The sequence below is a fragment of the Bradysia coprophila genome, unplaced genomic scaffold (assembly GCF_014529535.1).
Source record: "Bradysia coprophila strain Holo2 unplaced genomic scaffold, BU_Bcop_v1 contig_232, whole genome shotgun sequence".
NCBI classification, from domain to species: Eukaryota; Metazoa; Arthropoda; class Insecta; order Diptera; family Sciaridae; genus Bradysia; species Bradysia coprophila.
In genome coordinates this window covers 14,519,629-14,537,770 of record NW_023503493.1, presented here as the reverse complement: position 1 = coordinate 14,537,770, position 18,142 = coordinate 14,519,629, and the positions used below count along the sequence as shown (strand labels likewise).

The 18,142-nt window shown below is 33.8% G+C and overlaps 1 protein-coding gene across 2 annotated transcripts in view; it reads left to right on the top strand.

The window, feature by feature from the left end:
• Positions 1 to 3,362: 3,362 nt before the first annotated feature.
• The window catches only part of LOC119076888 (organic cation transporter protein), a 29,854-nt gene continuing 15,074 nt past the window's right edge, over positions 3,363 to 18,142 (top strand). The window contains exons 1-2 of one of the 2 annotated variants that reach the window (XM_037183893.1): positions 12,904 to 13,414; positions 15,862 to 16,444. Coding sequence is in view for 1 of the 2 variants with exons in the window: in XM_037183892.1 (XP_037039787.1) it covers positions 3,717 to 3,864 (148 nt within the window). In the remaining variant the exon portion in view is untranslated. Of the gene's footprint in view, positions 3,865 to 12,903; positions 13,415 to 15,861; positions 16,445 to 18,142 lie in introns of those variants that run through there. The other variant, XM_037183892.1, reaches the window with a different exon arrangement.

Below are 18,142 nucleotides of genomic sequence, written 5' to 3'. Positions count from 1 at the left end.
ATTATATTTTATTAGTATCCTTAGTATCCTTAACAAAGAGCAGCAAAGGCTTCTTTCGAGAACTACTACCAGATGGTTGAACCGATACCACCCATTTTCGAACTTGACCTGAGTATTTCAATACTTCGTCGATTAAAAAAAAGTTTTGAAAATCGGTTGAGAGTTATCGTGGTAACAAAGGTCACAAAATTTTAACATTTAACGTTTTTTCATCACATTTCCATACATTTTTAATCATAGTGAATGTGATATGTATAATGCATTTTCTTTTGTAAAACCCATGACTTACAGTCAAGGGAATAATATGGGCGAAACGTTGATTAGTTAACTTCAATTCATTCCCGTAAATATAAGTACTACACTAACACAACATGAGGACAATAATGTGCTTAGTTGTACATTGGCACTGTTACGAAATGGATGGTAAACAAAATTTTATCCTTCGGTCATGTGCTGTACGAGCCTTTACGGACATCAACGTTGAAAAGTTGCAATAAAAAAAACGTGGTAAATGTGAAATTAATTTATAACACAAAACGGTTCCGGTATTTTTCGTTCACCTATATAAAAATTGTGTTGGGGTGTGCATGCTCGGCGAAGACACTACGAAATGCTGAAATATTTTTCGAATTTATCGAATTTAGTTTTGCGAAGCTATTTTTTTTCTGGATGCACTGTCTGATCTTGAGCATTTTGACAAAGCGATCAAATTCGAAATTTCAATAAGGCTTCTTAGCAAATCAATTGATTATTGATTTCGTCTCTGAAAAAAGCAATAAACATTCTCTACAAAGTGATCTGATAATATCGTGATACATATCGTTAATCAGACTGCAAATATCAAATAAGTAAAGTAAATTCAAAGTGGTCGAAATTGAGCTAATTGTAGCGAGTGAAGTGTCATCGCCTTGCGTGCATTACAGCATGTTGTTGGAAAAGTTACTTCGGTAATGTTGTTTGTAAAATAGATCAGTTTTTCGTTCCGTTTCAATGAGAATTTTATTCGAATTTGGGTTTTTTTTTAAAGTTCGTTCCGTGAAATGTGACAAAATTATGGGTTCGTACGTTGTATGTACAAACGGGGAAGTGAAACGTTCTACATTTTTTAACAGTAATTTAGTTTACTCGACGTTAAATATCCATATACTATTGTTAGATAATGGTGTTGTGATGTAAAGTGGAGTTTGTGAATTTTCACTTGTAACTTTTTCGTATGGAGTGTTTTGCCAGCAAGTGAATTTGTGGAGACTAACTATATATCATAAGTATCGAACGAGTCGTTTTTATAAACACTTGCGTTGATAGTTATTTGTTGTGCTGAGTCCATAAGAAGATAGCTAAAACATTGTTGAGATCCGTAATTGTTCTTGTGTCTTATCGGCTGAGGGTTTGCATTAACTTTTTGTAAATTAAGTCGGAAGCGATGTATTAACCGCCGCTCATCCAAAATTGAAACAATTGATAAAGTAAGTTTCATAAAAAAACCTTTTTTTGTACTTTGATGATGAAATGTCATCTTTTACACACACGTGCGGTAATGTAGTGGATGACGATCGTTCATGACTTGTCTTCGGCTTAGTCTACAAATAATTACATATAAGGTACCCTCAGCAACACAACGTCCTACTGACTACATATAAGGTATTTGACTCAGTACGACCAGGGGAAATGAGTTTCTTATCAATGATAGTCCAGGCACTTGTGTCAGAAAAAATAGCTCCGTTCGCCAAAAATGTAATAAAAAACCGACTTTCAGAAAAGAATTTTTTCCCTCAATTTTTCATCTCCTATAATGTATTGAAAAGCACGAAAAGCGTAAAGCTAACGGATTGACACAAGGACTATAATGACTCATTTTCCGGGGTTGCACTGAACAAAACTTTTGTTCAAAATATTTAAAATCACGATTAGTCGAATATCTCTTCGTCATCCAGCACGTAAAACAGCATCATTTCGATTTAAGTGAAATGACCACGGTGCAAATAGAAGTCTACCGCTCCAATGCAGCGACAATAGTTGAAGTACATTAGCTATATTAGAGACACCAAGGGCAGTCCACGGATGTATGTATACTGTAGATATCGTCAATACCGATGCCTGGATGCTTTTGTGGCGCCAGCTTGTCACATAAAAATGTTACCTCATTTTGTGTGAAAAATTGGGTTTCAATGCGCATGCATCTAATGAAATCGCGATTGTAAGCAGGTAACGGTTTGGGAGCCTTGGGAGAGTACCACTTTCCATTGTTGTCAAAACCTCGTAAAGGTGCCACAAATTTTTTTTCAGTAAATGAAAGAGGAATGTCCAAAGTTTTTCTTTGTAACTTTATATTTTCGGAATTTTTCATTTTCCGGACAGTTCACCTGTTTCTTTGAAAAAAATGATTTTTTCCCTGGTGATAACTTTGGAAATTTAATTTTTAGATAGACATTTTCATCCGCATTCAATTCTCTACAACTTTCCTGAATATTGAAATCTGCTGTCTTCGGAAATGATTTTCCTAGGAGAGATGTTCTACCACCGCGACTCGAAATTCTCACATGGAAAAATTCAATTTTGTGAGAATTTGATTACACATTCAGTTGTTCTTTCAATCGCAAAATTTTTCGTTTGTGTCAAGGACAGGTTAAAGCGTCCTACATCGCAATGTAAACATTTGCGATAGTAAAACGCCTTAACCTAGCCTTAAGTCAAATAATATTTTCTAAAAAAAAACTCCAAAATCATCATCAAGAGGAGGCACTTAGAACATTGGAGATTTGAGTTTTTCTGTATCTCTTCTGGATTTATTTTCTATTTGTGATGTATGAACATGAGTTCCCGATGTTCCTTCATTAATGTTTGGGTATCGTGTCTCCAAGCTTCCGTTTCTTGAAAACTCAACAATTTGAAGTACTTCTTCGGGGATTATGAGCGCAAAAGTAGTCGAAAAAAAAATCTTGAGTCACTTTTCTTGCTCACGTTCAGCGATCGTTCATCTATTTAATTCCACTTAATTCTGTAAGCAAATTAATTTCTTTTCGAAAAAAAATTCAATTCAATTTCAAACATTTATGAGGACAATCGCTGTAGTTCGAAACATTTTATGAAAATTGAATCGAAATCGAATGATGACATCATGTTAATTAAAATCATTTCGTTTTATAATGATAAAAACAAATTAAGCAACAAAACGCCAATGAAAAGTTCGTTTTTTTTTCTGTTCATCTTCTCAATTCGTTTTGTTTTAATTAAAATTGTGTGTGCGGTTGGAAATAGAAAAAAATTGAAATAATAAAATTTAAACTGAACTTTAGCTATAAAATGTGTGAAAATTGTTTTAGTTACACACGAAAAGCGATACGAGAATTATATACGAGAATAACATTTTAAACATGAGAGTGCTACGAAGAGTCCGTTTTGTTTTGTAGTGTTACGTCCAATCATTCATTTTGCTCCAGTAACTCGTTGATTGATTGGATCATCAACAAATTACACCAGTAGTTTATTCAAATACACAAGCCTCATCCGTTTTGATAAAGATATTTATTTTAAATATGAGCGCGCGGTTTAACTTGTACTATAAACAGAAGGAATAAATTTTGTGCAAATGAAATGATTGAGTGTCGAGAGAGATGATGCTAAAAAAGCAAACGTCTTCATCTAACACGTTAACTTAATCAGCATAAATAATATTATTCGTACCAAATGCTGTGTTACTGTGCAGTGTAACAACAATGACCCCAGATGAAAATTCGATTATGTTGCATACTAGTCATGAATGTGATGGGATTGTTGGTGTTGTTGGCGAGAATGATGCAGAGAGTATCGAATGCAGTCAATATAATATAGCGAATAATGGAGCGACAGACGCGCGAGATTCGGGTATGTTATGCATTCGAGTAATTTCATTGAAAAACGAAAAATGTTTGCTTGGCCTGATTGTGGTGTTGTAACAACCTCATAAAGATCCAAATCATCAAATTCAAAAATATCTGTTTTCTTGTCGACTTTGAACAAAAACACGAACAAAGAACGTTTTCATTTACAAGCCATTGTTAATAGTATTGAGGCTATGGCTGACGGTTGACCTATGGCTGGATAGTTTTTGAAAATAGGATATCCCAACAAAATCTCTACGAAAAAGTGTGACGCAGTCTTTGTAGTACAATTTCTAATTTTTAATCTGCGTCCCAAAGTGGCAGATGTTCAGGAACAGACCTACAAGAAAATTTATCAGCCAAATGCGACGCAGATTTTTTGGTAAAATTTTTGTTGTATTCGGTCAAATTTTTTTTGGTAAAAATTTTTCACAGATGGTCAGGAAAACTAAGAAAGCTTGTTTGAACTAATTGGGTGAAAAATTTAATTTTTGCGCAACGAAGCTGAAAGCGTCAACTCTAGCGATATCATTAATTTTAGAAATAGTACTACAAAGACTGTATCACACTTTTCTCGTATAGATTTGGTTGGGATATCACTCGTTGTGGAAGTTTTAGGTCAAAGAGACAAAAAATCGAAAATTTGACGAAATTTCACAAAACATGACAAAGTTTCACAAAACTGGCAAATTTTGAGGAAATTTGAAAATTTGACGAAATTCTAAAATTTAACGAAAATTTGACGAAAATCGAAAGTTTGACGAAATTCTAAAATTTAACGAAAATCGAATCGAAAATTTGCCCACCATGTAAACCATAATATTCAAAAACTTTGAATTTTTAAATTTCTACCAAATTACAACACACTTCACAACAATCATCACAACACTATCAACACAAAATGGCGGTACATTTTTATATGAGAGAAATTTTTCCGAAAATTAAATAATTCCACGAAATTCTGACGTTTCCTGGGATAATGATGAATGAAACTTAAGTTCTAATAGCCTCACTAAGGTTCCTGCAAAGTTTCATGAATATTGGCATCGATAGATAAACAGAAACATACAGAGTAAGTTGAAAGATTTTGATTGTTTGGAGAATGCCATTTTTCATGCATTTGTAGTGAAAATGACGACTTGGAAAACGCAACATCTGGGGTTCCTTAGCACTTTGGTAGGCGTGTGATAGCTCATTTTCTTTGTATTTCAAGTGAGAATATTTTAAAAATAATTTGGTTACGATTTTGGACATTTTGACGAAAGTAGAATTCTCGCCTATTCACTGCGTCAAGTCCTCCGCTATCGCCCCGGACATGATAAGCACTGAAGGTGATGCCAATCTTCAGCGGGTCACAAAACAATACAAAACTCAAGTTTAGTTAACGATTTCTACGGTTTAACGGAATGAGGTGAATTGAAATTGTAAATGCTAAAAGCTTATCGCCACACTGAATTTACGCTACACAAGTGAAGTGAACTTGAGCTGCACTCGAATTCACCCGAAACCTGGGTTTCACGTGTTCTTGCGGATTTGCATTACCTTCATTGGTTTATTGTAGACCAAAAAAAGGAAAATTTACGCCACAATTGCGCTACAGAGTAAAGTAAGATCTAATGTCACCATAAAAGAGTAGCGTCAATTTATCCTTTTTTGTGTGACCAGTACAGAGATTCAAAGGTTTCTAACGATTCTAAAAAAAATGAAAACATCTGAAATGATTCAAAGAAATTTCGCGAAAAAATTTCTGTTTCTCTGTGTTTCTTGAATTCTAAAAAAATCCTAAGAATCCCAAAAAAATTCCGAATAATAATCCCTACCCAGGCATGTTTGATACGTCATTTGGTCAATAAAGCATTAATTATTTTCTTAGAATCGATTATCGATATTTTCAACGAAAAAATCAATCGAACGTCTTATCGAATATAAATATAGACTGGTAATCGATAAATATCGACTGGTAATCGATAAATATCGACTGGTAATCGATAAATATCGACTGGTAATCGATAAATATCGACTGGTAATCGATAAATATCGACTGGTAATCGATAAATATCGACTGGTAATCGATAAATATCGACTGGTAATCGATAAATATCGACTGGTAATCGATAAATATCGACTGGTAATCGATAAATATCGACTAGTAATCGATAAATATCGACTGGTAATCGATAAATATCGACTGATAATCGATAAATATCGACTGGTAATCGATAAATATTGACTGGTAATCGATAAATATCAACTGGTAATCGATAAATATCGACTGGTAATCGATAAATATCGACTGGTAATCGATAAATATCGACTGGTAATCGATAAATATCGACTGGTAATCGATAAATATCGACTGGTAATCGATTATTAGTCTACATTTTTTTTACATAAATTCTTTGGTGCTTAAGTTCCAAACTGATTTTATTTAGATTAAGAAAATTATTGTGAGCAAAAAATTATTCTTCAGCATACAGAAAAACGTTTTTTTATGAAGCAGTTTTTGTGTTCATAAAATGTACAAACCGGAAAAGAAGAGTCATTTGCCAAATAAAGGAGGACATTTTGTTTACATCTTTGGGTGAGGGGTTGTTCGCCAAAGTGTGACGGCCATACATTTGTGTAAAATCGCGGACGTCCTTTATGGACGGCCCCTGTCAGAATTTTTAATAATTTTTCAGAATTTGTTATAGAAAGTTTTAGAATGTAGGAATTGAAATTCAAAATAATACGTCCTGATACACACACACACCTGACTATTTGTGCCCATAATGCTTGGTATAATTTCATTTCCGACTTTTCTACTCATCTATCGCCTAAATGAAAATTCAAATGACTTCCTGATTGACACATGAGACGTGAAAAACACATAAATATTTCTATTAAGCGATGATGTTTTATAAAACGAAATTCACATTTTATTTGTTAAAAAGAAAAAAAAAAGTTTTCCTTTTATGAAATATTTCGTCGGGAAGGAACAGAGTGTGTCTAGTGTGTACGTAAATTTTGAATTATACGCATCGGTGAAACGTTTGTGATATTTTTGAAAAGGAGGAAAAGTCTCTAGACAAAACCCCACCGCGGAGCTTTTTTTTCACTTACCACATATTTTAACATAAATATAAATTTAAATAAACAGACACTTTTCCATTCGTTTAACATGAACTCAATTCACACAATTTACCCATTGCTTTTTTTATCTACCATTCAACAACATCACACACATACCATTTTCCATATATCTCTTTCTCTGCGTTGTGTGTGCTGCTGGTGGCTGAAGAGAAGAAAAAAACGTCCTTTCTTTTCAAACATTTTCGACGTTCGGTACATCATTTCGCCGTACATCATAACGAAAAAATGTACACAAATAAATAAGGGAAAAAAGCTCGTAATGAATGTGGCAAAAGAAGAAACCCCTCAGGGATTCCCTTTATGTTGGAAAAATGGAAGCAGCTTAACACATTTTTGAAATATTTTCCTTTTTTTAAAAAGAAGAGAAGATGTGGTGCGCCTAAAAATTATATTTCGAGTGGAGAACCATGAATTAAGAATATACACGAAATGTATGAGAATTACCGCGTAATGGAAGTGAATATCAGCCAGATAAAAGGCAACATTCAAACAATATTTTTCATCAATTGGTTTGGTTTGGGAACATGACTTTGAAAATTTTTAAAACAATATTACGAGAGGAGTATTAACGTGCTTCACTATAAAGAAGAGGGATCTGAAAGAAAACTAAATTAGTCTTTAGACGATGATAGATACGAAAATACCAACCAATTTCAACTTTACAACAAAATAGTTACTGAAATAGATACCAAATAGTGAAGATCGCAATCTCCGTATTACGTGAAAACAAAGCTATTAAAAATTTAGCCATTTGCCCGAGTCTAACGTATTTTAAGATTTTGAATGGAGCAGCGGTCATAGACTCATAGAGGTTCTCAATAATTCACAAAATACTTGAAAGTGATTATCACCTATTATGGAAGAATATAATACCATTTTACACATGCGCAACTCTAGCGAATCCTATTTGAAAATAAAATTTCAATTTATCACCTGCTAACTTGTTCCCCTGTCTGTTGTGAGATACTTTACATCGATTCCTCTACGCAATCACTCGTAATCAATCTATGCGTTTGCTTATGCATCTGTAAGCGCATTACACCAACTTCGAAAATTAATTTTTGAATCTATGTAGAGCCTCCCTCACAATTTCATTTAGCATATTGAGCTTGCGCGCACAGGTTTATATTCTTAAGTCGAGCTTATACGTATGCGTTGGAATGGTTTACAGAAAATAAGCCTTAAAATGTAATAAAAACAGTTCCAATGGTCGGTACGTAAGACTGTACTGGCTAGAAAATCACGATACATTCCTAATCGATCATTTTTATTTCAATTTACTTTAATAGCTTTTTGATAATCAATTTCGACAATTATGCCCGCAGTTAGTAAGCGAGTGTGATGCAAGCCCTCTACTACAACATTTCTAAAAAAAAATTGGGGACTAAGGAATACATTTAGAACAACTTTGTGATTTCTACCTTCGCTCCAATTGCCACTTTGGGACGCAATTTTTTTTGGTATTGTTTTCTTAAATTTTTTTGGGCAAGTTGTCAACCCTTTGGGATTTTTTGACTGATTTAAATGATCGAAAATAGGTACTGTATATGAAATCATCAAATCGATCTACCTGACTTTACTATAATGTGCCTTTAAGACATGCGAATCCTACTTTTAATGTAGCTCTAGTAAAACATTAGAGGCAACGACGACATGCTCATCGGCTTAATGGGACAAGTGGGTTGGCCTGTAGAGGCGCCACGTTTTTTTCATAGTACTTCATTCTCTGCAGCTTAAAATAGATTCTAACCTCACAATTTTTGAGTCAATCCTTAAAAACTGTTTATGAATGAAATAATGAATTTTTGTAAATTTTCTGAATTTATTTCTGATCGCAGGAAGCAGATAGCTGAAATACTACTGCTGATTAGAATATTTTTGGTTTGAATAATGATACGGTGGCAGGATTTGTACATCCGCGATATTTTATCTCGTGGAATTCATGCATAATATATATTATGGAACTTACAACACGAATATAGCTTGTCGTCTTTTATTGTTTTACACGATAAGAAACCCCAAAAAGTGTGGTAAAAATTAAATATATTAAAGCCATAAATGGCTGACCTTGAGGCTCTTAAACATTATTCAATTTGTTAAAATGTCTACCATTCTTTCCTCGAAATCAATTCTCAATTTTGTGAACGCGATTTGATGTTTTCCATAAAGATTTCCACAGATTTTACGTAATCTATTTTCTGGTGAAATAACTGCACTCCACTGCACTTCACGAATGTCATTAAATATCACAAAATTTCATAAATCTCATCAATTTTCATGTTATTTCATCAAAACTCTTACGAATTTTTAATTTTGAAATCCGTGAATGTTTTTGAAACTTTGCACAAACTTTACGAAATTTCAATTAACTTGTTACAGATGATTGTCATCTGTTATCGACAACGACAGCAATAATAAACGAAAAGCTTTGGCTAATAAGGTCTTATATATAGCAAAATGTATGTTAAAAATAAATGAAGTAAAAGATTTCTGATATCATTCACTGAAAATCTTCGATCAAATGAAGTAATAGATCAGAGAGTAAAACTGTTAATATGCTTGCCGTCTATGACAGTTAATTTCCAGAATTTTATGACAATTACACAAAAATAGGCTATAGTAAAATATCAACATATGAAATGTTATAGCAGTAAAGTTGGTTCACAAAAGAATAGAGCGCTGACATCAGTCATTTTGTGATGTATTAGAATCATACAAAAACCTATTACAATTGAGCTTTAGTTTCCAGACAGAGTGAATTGATGTAATACGACACAAATGAAGTAGTAGATTTTGATACTCTGCTATTCGTTGTTCAAAACGAGACGAGCCAAGGCATAAAAATTTAGTTCTTCATGTGCGCTTCACAAGTCTCGATTTATCACTCAATGAAAAACATTGTTTTATGTACATCTTTGTGTTGCACTACTGACATTATTTTCATGTAAGTATTTCTGTGTGCAATTGCGTTCGACCAAAGCTCCCCAACTACTATGCTATTCCAGATTTTCTCTTCACATTCCATTCGTGCTAATTTTCATTTTCGCGCTGTATAGAATCTTCCAAACGATACAGATTTGCGTTTGTGTGTGTTGTACACAAAAAAAAAATGTTTGGCAATGAACGTTTGTGAAAATGATTTGAAAATCAGTTACTCTCGTGACTCCGTGCTGATAAAATGTCACTGTTACTGTATCGGAACTGAGATTGTGCGCGCTCTCGTGTGTTGTTATTAACAAATACAAAAAATTAAATTTTTTGTTGTATCAAATTCATCTAATAAAAAGAACTCTGGTGGAATCGTGTGCTGTGTGTAGAAATAAATTTTTTTTGAGAAGACTTTCCACATGACATACAATTTTTCACAATTTTCCCAATTTACTCGGATTGTTTTTGTTCTGGTTGTGCTGTGCGAAAGATAACTTAATAATCCACAAACGATTTTTTTTTTCTGTTGTTTTTTTCTTCTTTTCAACGAGCTAAGGTGTCTATTTATAACTAATTAAAAATTGAAAATTCTAACAGGAAAATGAATTTTCATTCAAAAAATTTCATAGATAAAATCCATCGGGTGTTGGATGAAATGGTTTTACGTTTTTCCAAGAAATCAACCACATCGTAAATAGCGAATACGAAGCACACCACTGCTAATTAATTCAATGAATTCAACACGTACATACCGATATTGCCCATTTGTATGCCAATCACAAAACTTTCTGCTTTGATTTGCTAAATTACACGTCGAAAACCATTTAAATAAAACTATGAGCCAGGAAGATTATTATTTCGTGCAGCAACGTAAAAGATTTGAAGCGCAAAACTATTTATCTGAAGATTTGTTTTGACTATGAAAAACTCTGAATGTTTTTGACTTGGTTATGGTGTAGATTGTAACGAAGCTCGCACTGTCTTACCAACTTAAAATTATGGTTTAGATGTCCACATTCAAAATCTCTGTTTAGTTACCGTTACAAATATGAAATTTTCATTTACATCTTCCATTCACTGACATGAAATTTATTTAAAATTGAAATTTAGTTCTATCTTAGGGGATGCGAATCAAAAATCTGATCTTTTTTCAATAATACTAGGTCCACTTTTTGGGTGGATCAGGTCCCTGGAATTTTCTTGAAAGATTTTTCCAGTTGTTACAAAGATGTCATAAGATGGTCTTGCTTTATTATAAATCATAACAAGTTCTCAGAATAAACAGAGCGAACTTATGTTTATATTTTCAAACGATACTTAAGTCCAAGAAAGAATGGTGTTATAAAAATGAAACTTTACGGCATTCGCTCCGCTCTGGTCGTAAACTTTAACTTGTGGAAATATTATTTCTTTCTTTTACAGAAAGCAAGAATTCTTCTCAGAAAACCTCCTTCATTATTACTCCATTAACGAACCCAAGAAATTTCAGTCCTCGTTGAATAAAAAAAAAAGTTTTTTTTTTTTAATCCGTCGAGGTATATTTATAGTGTTGTCAGGCGACGAGACAAAAATTCTTTTGGGAATAACTTCGATATTGTAATTCAAATATAGCTAATCTTTGAACTTGACCTCAGGAATTTCATTCCCCGTTGAACACAAAAAGAAAATCAGTTGAGAATTAATTGCTTGAGTTATCGTGCTGACAAAGTGTGGCAAACATTTTCGTACATTTGTGGTTGTTGGTCATACATTCATGGTTTTTCAAACGATTCGTTGTTGTAAGACCCATGACTTTCAGTCAATATATACAAAATCGCGTTCGAAACAAGAAGGTGGTAAAATGATGATCGTACACGTGCTCGTGTTTTAAGTGGCGTTTATAAACGTAAAAATTTTCGCCATGATGTTCATGTAGAACAAAGCATCTCGTATCTATCACACACAGCAACGCGATTTTTGGTTTTTATTTTAGCAGATTGGCCTTGTGTGAATCACCCCTCTAGAGAAGCTCTGTTCGAATCTATCAATCTTACGTAAATCACAGTTCAATCACAGTTATGGAAATTGTGCAATTAATTAATTATTTTCAATCTCAACAAGAAAAGTTAATTTTTAGTTGCTGACTTAAATGAATTTATAGTGGCTATTCGATTACGACAATTCAATTTTTCACTCCGTGAGCGCTTTTTAATTGATTCATTCAACCGTATCAACGAATACTACGTCATAACGCGGTTTTCTAAAATAGGAGAAAACAAGATATTCCAGAAAACTAGTGGACCGCCCTGTACGTTTCCTTTTCGGGATTTCGGTCTATTTTGGGTATGATTGGATAAGTATTCAGTTTAGTTCGACCAAGGAAGCTAAAACGGTGGAAAACCGTAGATTTTCTTATTTGATTAAACCTACGATCCACCCTGTAATTTCTACAAAGTGCAACGGCGGATTTTGTTTAGAATTTAATTCTCCAACGTATTACCGAAATAACTTCATTTTTATTTTTATCACTTTCTAAGTTGACTAGAACCCAAATCGCCTCTATCACCCGAGCAATACTTTATCTGGGAGCCAATCCGTTACCACAGTTTCTTCTACAGCGAGTGGATTATATTGAAAGTAACATTCTAAGACGTTATCGGAAACGAATTTTCGATTGAAAATGAATCCTATTTTCATCCCCTAACATCGTTGCTTGACCTAACCTATCCAAGTCTACCTTTTACGATTTTAATGAAATCGACTAATTGCATACATATTATAGTCGAGGCCAAGTCTCTTTGCAATTTTCCCGTCAGTTAACGATTCTTATTCCTATTCACCACTAAATGAAGCTATCTATGAGTTCCATACCGAAGTACACAGACATTCAAACACAACAAATATATTTCACAGAAATTCAGATGAAAATACGAAATTCAGATAGAATTTCAGCTTAAAAACCAAGCACTTATAGCGTTGGTATTGCGAGAAAGCAGAAGTTAAGTGTTGTGATTCACAGCAATTTATCTTAAATTTAGACGAAGTCAAAAGTAATTGTTTTATAGTTGGCGATACGATTGGTTCTAATTTCCAAACAAAATCAAAGTCATTCCCTGTAGACGTAGACGAGATAACTTAATTCTATTTTCTCGTTTCCTTGAGTTCATTCGATTTAATTTTTCTTTTTAAAACAGAAGAAAACAATCTGTCCGCCCCCGGATAAATCTTCGCCCATTTTACTTATGCATTACAATTGAGAAAGCACTTTCGTGTGTAAATAAATGATTAATTTTCAACCTCACTTTACAAATGCAACAATAAAGCAATGATACCATTGAATATCAACATATTATTTGGGCATGAAAATTGTTTTAATCTACACACATCCGACGTTAGTAATATATCGCATACGAAGCGTTTAAATTGGCTCTAAAAAAATTGTTTCTGTTGTCAGTGAGTGTACACATAAATATTATATTCAATGCATACGTCATATGTGTTACGTTGATCATAAGGTAAAGAGAAAATTGAAAACTAAGTAGTAGAGGTCTTGAGTCTGGTAGTAGTGAGTGGGATACCACACCACACCGCCAGTAAAATCGAAGAGGGGAAAGATTTCGTTCAACTTCAGATTTCGTGTGTTGTTTCTCGAACTAAACAACAATAAACACGAAATACAATACAAAACCTACTTTACAGCTCAAGGATTGTAATTATACATCTATTTTGCCAAGGAAGTAGTTGTGTAATCGTTATTTCTACATACATCGAAAACTGGACTTTTCATATTTCAAGCACTATTTTCGACGCTCTCAGCATGTAAAATCCATTACATAACTCAGGATAAAAAAGATAAGTATCATTTTAGTGTGTTTATTGACCTCGGCTACGCCTCAGACCAATAAAATTCACATGTGAGCTCAACTATCCACATCTTTTTATCTGTCATGTAGAATACTCTTACATGCAACATGCTTTTGTTTTTCCTAAGGTCGAAAGTGGCCTATTCGGTAAGCCTCGGTTCACAAACTCGCACTCTCATGTTACAATACCTTCTCAGCTCACACATACACTTTCAATTTCTAAAAATCGTTTTTCGACCCATGTGATTTTAATGGCTATTTTAACTAATGAGAGGTTTCCAGAACGAGCCTCAGGCGAATTCTGGAACCGAATTCGCCAAAAAAAGTAGTTTAACATAAGTTAGGAACATCGGAACAAAGTTTCTATGTAAGAACGATGTCCTTACCAATGTCGATACAACATAGAGGCAGAGTCTACTCTGGTTTCCCTTCTTTAAGGCCAACACACAACAGCAGCTAGTGTCGATTTTAACAATAGAAATATCATATTCCCAACTGACACTAGATGGAAGCAAGATCGCTGAAGTTACTCATGAGAAAAGAGCGACGAGTTTTGTGTTCCAACGATTAGCAATCTCAATTAGTCGGGAAACAGCGACTTTTTATAATTTATTTTGACAAAAAGGCTGATTTTAAGAAAATAATTCTTCTATAACATATGAAAAAAAGACAATTTTAAAGTTGAAATGAAAATCCACAAGACTCACATCAAATTTATACAACAATCGGCAATGTTATAACACGGCTCCGATGTGCCTTTGTTATTGTTTGTGTGTAAGTAAATGAAAGTTCTAAAAATGTTCTAAAAAACTTACAGCCTCCTGACAGTCTTTTTGAATATTGAAAAATATTGAGAAGAAAGTCGTACAAAATTATTAAAATGCTTTTTAAATATTTTTGAATTATCGTTCACTTTTTCATCGAATCGTTCACTTAAAATTCAAATGTTAGGCACACTTACCGGGTGAATTATAAAAATTTTGTCTGTTTCCCGACTAATTCAGCGTGAAAATATTGCATCGATTTTTGGTACATACAATTCCACCTTCTAAGAACTTGGCAGAATTATTTTATTTATAAATAATTTAAAATAAAGTAATATTTAACCTCAAATAATTTCAATAAACACGTAAAAAAAACACTAGATGGTAGTGTGTGTTGGCCTTTATTAAGAGCGATGAATCCTATGCAAATTTGTATCCACTTAAAGAAAGCTTTGCAGATTGTGTAAATTTATGTAATCTTCACAGATTTCTCCAAGTGGGTTAAGTTAAGATTCACAAACCAATTTTTCCAATAAAAGTGACACATTCATTGGTGCTTTAATGGTTTTACTTTTTCAAAAAAAGATTTTGGTTAAAAAAGGAATATTTTCCGCTTAAATGTAGGTTTCAAATTTGCAAAGGGTACATTGCTCTTAAGAGCAATCTTCACATTGCAAATTTGTAGCCTACATTTGGACACAAAAATATTACATTTTTGACGATAATATTGCACTCGCATCCTTTTTGGAAAAAGTAAAAACATCGTTTGGTGTTGAAATGTGTTAGCTTTGAATAAAAAATAGAAAGGTGTGTGGTGATGTAACCTAGGTCCGAGAAAACTCAAAATTTATGTCAATTTTCATGAACTATTGAGTTTTCTCCAACTTAGGTTACAGCATCACAAACCTTTCTATTTTTTTATTCAAAGCTAACACATTTCAGCACCAAACGATGTTTTTACTTTTTCCAAAAAGGATGCGAGTGCAATATTATCGTCAAAAATGTAACATTTTTGTTCCCAAATGTAGGCTACAAATTTGCCATGTGAAGATTGCTCTTCAACAAAATTTTAGTCATAGATGTTCGCTAATTACCTCTTTTTTAACGGACATTCCACGGAAATGAAATTTCGATCTCCAACTAGTGTTTCCTTGTCGTAATAATCTTATCGTTTGTAAATGGTTAAATGTTAAACGTTTGTCTTCCTATTATTCCTTGTAAAAAAAATAAAAAACAAAATTGATTACAACGATTCAGACCTCTACTATTCCGTACGGAATTTCTCTCTCCATCATATATATTATAAATGTAAAACGATAATCGTACATTATTCAGTGTAGTGCTATTATATTATGAAGAGGAAAAGTGATTTTGAAAACTCAAATGTGATTTTCAAACTTTTTTAAGCTTTTGTATCGTTTCTGTATAAGAAAAACGAAAGAAAAAAAAAACTTTTTTTATGGAAAAGAAGATGAGACAATCTTTTGTCATAAAGTGAAGCATCCTTGACTATACGTCGAAAAACTAAGTGCTTCGTTTATTATATGATGTGCATACTTTCAATAACAAAAAAAAACTACTACGGCCACACCATGCATTCGGTACATTCACAAGATCACATTTGATGCATTCATCCATCCATCCATCAGACAACAGTGAATATAATGCGAAATGAATATTCATGAGAAGTTTTATGTTTTACACCCTCATTGGCTTATATCGTTTTTAAAATAAAACAAAAAATAAAAAAAAAAGTCTTTTGAAAGCAGATTGTGCACAGTGTATGTTTATATGGATATGAACGGATTTCGATAGATATTTCGAATCAGAATAGATTAACAATTTCCCAGAGAATTCATCCGTACGCTGTGAATCCTAATTAAATTCGAACGTTGAATAAATTGAATATACCACGAAGGTAAGCATCGTTTTTCAATCAAGAAACTTTTTTTTTTCTTTTTTTGCTACAATGAATTGATTTACCCCATCTATCACTCTGGTAGGAGTGACTCTCCAATAATTATTAATGTAAAGCGACCAGTTTTGTGTTTAAAAATTTATAATCGGACTGGATACAGCGGGGTTAGTTGAGCTTAAGATTACACCGTTGGTATCTTCATTTATTTCCATTAATTCTGCGTCTCACTCGATACAACTTTTCGATAGAACCTCCGCTGTAAATTAACATTTCTGCTTAATGATTCCTATTCCATATTATGTCCACTACCTAAGGGATCAAATTGTGAAATTGTGCGCACGCTGTCTTAGGGGAACAGGAGATCACACAAAAGCGTGAGGTTCATTCAATTTTTTTACATTTTATGTTAGCGTGCGTGAGGGAACAATATAGGTTTAAAAATCGTCTTTCGTAACTATTTAAATGACCCCTAAGACGAAAAACCAATGTTCTTACCGCATTTTAGGGCAGAACCTGGTGTATATCTGAGTCCGTTTGTTGCTCATTTCCGACACACTATAAACAAAACGTTGCTTCTAATAGGCTTCTTTAGCGAACGAGGGGTTTCCAGGATGAGCCGGAGACGAACCTCTTGGCATGCGTTAGGAAAAACGAAATTTTTATTGATTGACAGGACAAAAACGGGACGACTATAATCCGGAGCCTAAATTCGGAACGAAAAATCCAGTGGTTTCAATTGTATCCATCGGTCGATGAGTTTTTTTTTACTATTCATAAATTATGGAACGCAGGGTAGGAAGTGTGAGGCGTGTACATCCATTTTTTAGCCCCGTACGAAGTACTGGGGGCTTATAAGATTAATATGCCGTTTGTAACACGTCGAATTGGAAGCAGACAGTAAGGACAAAGCATTTGGTTATGTTCATAGATGACGAATCCGCAATAAAAAAAATGTCCGTCCGTCCGTCCCTCCGTCCGTCTGTGACCCCTCTAGCTTGAGCAAATCACAACCTTTTTTCAAAATTCTTTTTTTCCCCGATTGGTATCGACAAAAGTAAGGTCAAGTTCGAAAATGGGCATGGTAGGGTCGGCCCTTCCAGAGCTAGGGCCCTATAGCTGTTTTTCAGTCTTTCGACGATATCTACCGAATACGCACGCAATAGTTGCTTGTGATATATCAAATGAAAGGTATTGACGAGTAGAACAAAGTTGCTGAACATTGTTTTTGGGTAAGATGCAACGTGGGCTTGTTGGGAGGGCTCAAAGGTCGTTACTCGGCCCTAAGTGTTTTTTGCACATAAATCGAGTAAATCTCATCCGATTTTGTTAGTTTTTGTTTCGTTTGAGAGATAATTGAATGCCGAATAGAATGATGGCAAAAAAAGTTTCAAATTTGGGCACTTGGACTAAGGCCGCTACTCGGCCCTAAGTGCTTTTTGCACATAAATCGAGTAAATCTCATCCGATTTTGTTAGATTTAGTTTTTTATGGAAGGTAATTGAATACCGAAAAGAACGTGGCGAAAAAAGTTTCAAATTAGGGCCCTTGGACTAAGGCGGCTACTCGGCCCTAAGTGTTTTTTGCACATAAATCGAGTAAATCTCATCCGATTTTATTAGTTTTTGTTTCGTTTGAGAGATAATTGAATACCGAAAAGAACGTGGCGAAAAAGTTTCAAATTAGGGCCCTTGGACTAAG